This window comes from Musca vetustissima, unplaced genomic scaffold (assembly GCF_032173495.1).
Source record: "Musca vetustissima isolate MV318-11 ecotype Yass unplaced genomic scaffold, APGP_CSIRO_Mvet_v1 utg102236, whole genome shotgun sequence".
In the NCBI taxonomy this organism is placed as follows: Eukaryota; Metazoa; Arthropoda; class Insecta; order Diptera; family Muscidae; genus Musca; species Musca vetustissima.
In genome coordinates this window covers 24,678-30,863 of record NW_026886691.1, presented here as the reverse complement: position 1 = coordinate 30,863, position 6,186 = coordinate 24,678, and the positions used below count along the sequence as shown (strand labels likewise).

Sequence of the window (6,186 nt, the reverse complement as noted above, 5' to 3'; positions counted from 1 at the left end):
TTACTTTTCCACGCGGTATACGCCTTAACACTCTAATAAATGCTAAACGAATGGAATTTTTGTTACATATTGTAAAAAAGCGGTACTTGTTCTTCTTTCTATATAATTTAACATGAATTCATTTCATTTCAACATTGTTTCATGTTGTTTTAACAATCCACAACTTTAATTCAATCTTTTTCCAGTTAGTATTTATTTACATTTCACAATATTAATTTAACATGATTGAAATGTTGTTTCAACATGAGTCAATGTTATTTAATTTGTAAAATATAAAAATGTAATTTCAACATTAATAACTATTAATTTTACTATTGTCACAATGTTAATTTAACATGAAAAATTTTTATTTTTATTATCTATTCATTCATCTATGGAAATTCAACATTGTCTACTGTTATTTTATCTACGAAAAATGTTAAAATAAATATGGCAATTTTATTTTAACGTGAAAAATTTGAAATCAACAACGTTAAATATTAAATTAACATGTTTTACTGTTTTTTATATGAAAAAAATTACATCGATGTAAAATCAACATTTTGCAATGTTAATTTTACATTCGCTTTTTTCTGTGTGTATGTACAATATACCCAAAGTGGTGAAGGGTATCATATAGTCGGCCCAGTCTGACTTTACTACTTTCCTTACTGGTTTTCATATTTAGTTATAGGTTTTTTTAGTTATTTGAAGTTATATAAAACAGATGCCGACTATTGGAACATACCGAAATTAGGTGTGTTTACCCTATATATTTTACCCTCTGAGATAACAAAATGTTAAGACCTTTGGACTTGACCATTATATTGGATCCTTATTGAACATTTTATTTGCATACTAGTAACGTGGAATCATAGCCCTTTCGGTTGTAAAATGATTCTAGGACCATGAAAATTCATAAACTTGCGCATTAGTTCAAAGAAAAAACCGTAAGTATGTAGTAAAACTCCTAAAGATTATCATTAAATGACAAATAACATGAAAACGGCCGAAATTAAATATTTGGTCTATATAAGTATATGAAACGATTTAATCAATCCACATTCAAGTCGATTTGCAATATAGCTGCAAATTCATGGCAACCAGTGCTTGATGTATCATTTGTTTGAAATCGAACAAAATTGCGTCGAAGGGTCTTTAGTCGGACGCAAAACGTCATCCCGTTCGGATTATGTTACTTGTACTTGTACCAATGTGTAAAGTGATAATGCATGATAATCGTCATGTCACATACAATGAGATATGCTTAGACATTTATATCACCGGCATATATTCGATATTACGAGTATTTATGGGAAAACCACAATCAAAGAAATGTTTATTATTGAAAAATAATTGCAATCTTTATTTTCATATTATCTGGATACATACACACACTCATCAATATCATCCATTATCCCCAAACAATTTTCTCTATCCAATCAACATAAAACGAAAGTCGGGTATAAAATGAAGGTACCCCCTTGGCATCGCAATTACCCTCACCATGCGATGTAATGCCCAGGACCAAAAACAAACAATTATAATCGGGATGATGGACAAATAATGGCCCACCCCCATCCTCCGCACATGTACCGACCTCGTAGTTAAATGATCCAGCGCACATTTGTATAGTTGTATTGATCGCGATGGTCGTCTCATTGAGACACAGATCATCATTGAACTTATCCAATCTAATTTTTTTCAAATGGCCAGTCGGTCTACCGATATCCGTTACAGGACCCCATCCAGCTGCCAGGATTTTTTTAAAATCTCGTCCATCGGCTCGAGGTAGACAGGCAGGTACAATATAATCATTAAACTGTACGGATGCATTTAGTTTCACCAAGGCAATGTTATGAAATAGGGTATCATCATCGAACTCATCATGAAATTTATATGATGCAATTGAAAAGTCGACAGGAGCAGCATCATCATCAGATGTGTTGTAATCAAGATCTCCCAAACGTACAATATTCGGTTCGCTGTAAACGGGACAAGAGGAAAATGTACATTTTAATTTGAAAATCGAATATGGAATTAGTGGGAAAACTGAGGAACTGGGGACTGAGGGAAACTAAATGATTGTGATATCTCACGAAAATACTCCACTTCGCACAAAATATTCACACGTATATTTTAAGTTTTTTTAAAGATGATGTTTTATATCTGATTAAATAATATTTGAAATCATGTTTTCAGAGTGCATCATAAAAGCACAGATAATGGAAAACCCAAATCACGATAAGGTACCAGTATTCAATGGATCAAAGACAAGAAACTTCGTATAATAATCTCGCTTTAGATTTACTCACTGTGCAGTATAAAAACAAGATGCCGCGCTCACAACATATCTGTTACTAATCAATGATCCGCCACAAATCGGTTTACGTTCATTACCATTTACGTGCAATAACATCGCCATAAATGAAAACTCTTTGGGGTCAGCATTTTTGACGCCATCAAAAAATGATATGTAACAAACTTTTCGTACATTCCGATACGATTTACATTCTGCAAATTAAGCAACAACAAAACAATTAAATCTAAAGCAATGCAGAACAAAATAATATATGAAATACCTCTTACTATGCGTTTCTCATTATATTTTGTCGGCACATACGGTTGAGGTGATGAACCACCATCTCCGGATGCTATAAAATATATAATCGGTAAAGTATTGTAATTTTTGTAATGGAAATAATGCAAAAATTAAATCAAAGAGGGTGCAAAATGAGCAATAGGAGCTAGATCCAGTTCGTTAGTTCCTATATTTCTTTTCTGTTACCACGTTCCTTTATTTTCTGATCCGCGTTTGTGATATCTTCCTTTTTACTGATTTCTTTCCTTTATTCAATTTTCTTAATCCGTTGTCAATAGATATTTTACTTTTGTCATTTCAGTTTTCGATATTAAATATTATTACTTACACTCTACTTACACTCCGCAAACATTGATTTCTGCAAAAAAAATCCGCACACAAGCAAGGTCAATAATATTCTTATAAGCAATAAAGTTTAGTGTATTTTATTGAAACGATCACCACGAATTCACTAATCTCACTGGTAGCTCAATTGCCAGTAATCCAGCATTTAAGCTAACCCACCGCACTCGTTTTATTTCATTATCAGCAATCGAACAAAAGTTATCTATAGGAATTTTGGGGAATCTAAAAGCCGACCACCATGCACCACTAATCCAACAAAAAAAAAACCCCCCAATGTACCGAGCATTTAAAAAATAAACTTTTTAATGATTGTATTGACGAAAGCACTCCTTTTCCCGATAATAATATAGAACACAATGGCAAACAATTGCCTACTCCTTACAAACTGCAGCAAAATCAACAACTGGGTACCAAAGACCACCATCAAGAAACCCAAGGTACGATTAGGAGTGTCGTAATGTTACTGATTTAAAAAAAAAAAACACATCGTACAGGGCAAACTAGCAAACAGTAGCAACACGTAATGCGATGGAGAATTGTCGGGAGAGAAGGAGAGAGGAGAAACGTATTTTCAGAAAAAAAAGACAGTACAAGAAACACGAAAGCGGGAGCAAATCGAGATGTACAGGAATCAGAATGAGGTCCGGAAATTTTACCAATGAGTAAAACACCAAAGCGAAGGCTTTGCTGCAAGCACATCCTCCTGTAGAAATGAAGACAGATAAAGATAGCGTGTTGAGTATGTGGAAGGAGCATTTTGCAAAGCGGCGAAGAAGATACCGCAGAACCAATAAGATATGACGGTACAGATTGTATAACGCCTAGCCAAGATGGGGTCAGAATAGCAATTAATCGGCTGAAGACTGGTGGTCTGCAATGCATGCCCAATGATTTTAACCTCAGCATCCTGTGTCCCGTGCACAACAAATGAGACTAGACGCCAATGCCAACTATAGAGGAATAAGTCTCCTTGGTATCGCATATAAAGTGCTATCCAGCGTGCTGTGTGAACGACTGAAGCCACTGGTCAATTACATTATTGGACCGTACCAATGCCTGGTCTTCAAGCCTGGCTAATCCACCATTGACCAAATTTTCACTCCTGGATCCTGGAAAGATCCACGAAAAACACATCGACACATTTCTCCTATTCGTCGACAATAAAGTAGCATTCGACAACACTATCCGTTCAGAGGTGTTTAAAGCCATTTATACGTTCAGCATTCCTGCAAAATTAATACGGCTATGCAGGATATCTTTAAGGTACACAAGATCAGCTGTTAAAGTAGGAATGGACCTCTTGGAGCCCTTTAACACCGAACTAAGAATCAGACAAGTTGACAGTTTGTGGCGTGACAAAAGTGACACTCTGTACACCAAACGGCATATGTTACTCGTGGACGACATCGACATAATGGGTCGAACATTGCGAGCGGCAACAGCCACCTTTGAACGAATTGAGAAGGAGTCAGGCAAAGTGGGACTGGCAGTAAATGGCGAGAAGACAAAGGTGATGGTATCAACGCGCAAGACGTCCAGTAGACTCGGGACAACTGTGGAATTTAAGAACTACAGTTTCGAAGTAGTCAAAGATTTTATATACCTTGATACCGCCATCAATAATAATAGTGTTGTCCAACAGATGCTACTATGGTCTGAGTAAGCAATTTAAAAGCAAGGCCACCTCTCGCCAAACCAAACTCACACTCGACTAGACACTAATACCACCCATGCTGTTATATGGATCTGAAGCATGGGTACTTGCGCATGCAGATGAGGCATCTCTTGGAGAACAAAATTCTTCGAAAGATTTACGGGCCGATCTGCGTCGACGGTGAATATCGCCTTCGAATGAACCATGAGTTGTACCGTGCATTCTATGACATCGACATAGGCAGACATATCGTGCCGCAGCGATTTCGTGGGCTAGGTCATGTTGTGAGAATGGATGAGGATGCTCCAGCTCAAACGGCATATAAGGGGAAGGCCAAAAATTCGATGGATAGATCAAGTGTAAAACATTTCGAAACGACATTCAAATTGGTGGAGCTGTGCATTTATATTTAGCGAGTAAAATTAACCTAGAATTTTGTGTGAAAAATTATAATTAATAGCGTACATATATTTACTTCTGAAGGTCATAGAATATTTACTTCTGAAGGTCATAGAAGGATAGTATATTCAAGGGAGTGGTTGACCTTTAACTTCATACCAATTGGTCCATTTCATCCTCTAGATATTAACAGATCATAAATATTACAATTTAATATTTTTTTTGGATTCATAAAAAATTATTTAACTAAACTGAATTTTTATCGGGCCACGTTTTGGTATAGCCCCTATATAACGGTAACCCAATATTCAGTATTTTGGAAACATTTTCCAACCGAATTGACTGTTATGTAGTATTTTGTGTTCTCATTGAATAACACATATCCGTGCCAGAAATTATTAATATTGACCCAAGTTGCAGGATAGCCCCCATATAACGGTACCCTTCAACATTCGGTATTTTGAATACGTTTTCGAACTTGGCTGCAATTTTGTATTTTGGGTTTTCATTATACAGTCGGCATGTTCTGGCATTCACTTCAACGGCAGAAATGTATCGAACACACGCCGAGGTGTTCTGTAACACACTTTACACCCATTTGAGGTGTATTCTTTACACTTACATTTCCATAGTGAGAGTCGGGTGTATTCATGTTTTTTCATGTAAAAGAAAAACTTTTTGGAAATAAAAAAGGCACATGATGATAGATTGATATGTTATTATTGCGTATAATTTGTTTAAAATCACAAAATGAATATGAAACACCATTAAAAACAAATTTTAAATAGATATTAAGGTTTGTCTTGAATTTTTTTTCAACTGAATTTCTCGCTTGACACAAACAGCTGATTTGAAGTAAGGCCGAAAAAGATAGGGTTACCAAATGTTCCCCTTAAATCAATAAACAAATTAATGATATTACAGAGTTTTTCATACATATATTTTACGTTGCGAATAATAAAATATTAAAAAAAAAATGCAGTCGACTCCGCTTTACTGTATGTCGCTTAACTGAAAAATATCGGATAAGTGAAATTGATTTTCTGCACCATTACATTTTAGGTTAATCGCTCACAATTTACATCGCATAAGTGAAACTTAGCATAACTGAAAATATCGGATAAATGAAATTGCTTTTGGAGTCAAATATTGCAATTTCCTTTCAAATCACTCCACATTACTGAAAATCGTGAGAATGGAGGATAAT

The 6,186-nt window shown here is 35.3% G+C and overlaps 1 protein-coding gene across 1 annotated transcript; it reads right to left on the bottom strand.

Moving 5' to 3' along the window:
• Window positions 1–1,479: 1,479 nt before the first annotated feature.
• LOC133334179 (proclotting enzyme-like) lies at window positions 1,480–2,933 on the bottom strand (the record flags this gene model as incomplete). The annotated part of the gene is made up of 4 exons (XM_061542474.1): window positions 2,921–2,933; window positions 2,562–2,633; window positions 2,295–2,493; window positions 1,480–1,964 (listed from the first exon to the last, which is right to left on the bottom strand). Coding segments are annotated over exons 1-4 (769 nt in total), but the record flags the coding sequence as incomplete, so codon positions are not given.
• Between the last annotated feature and the right edge of the window lie 3,253 nt (window positions 2,934–6,186).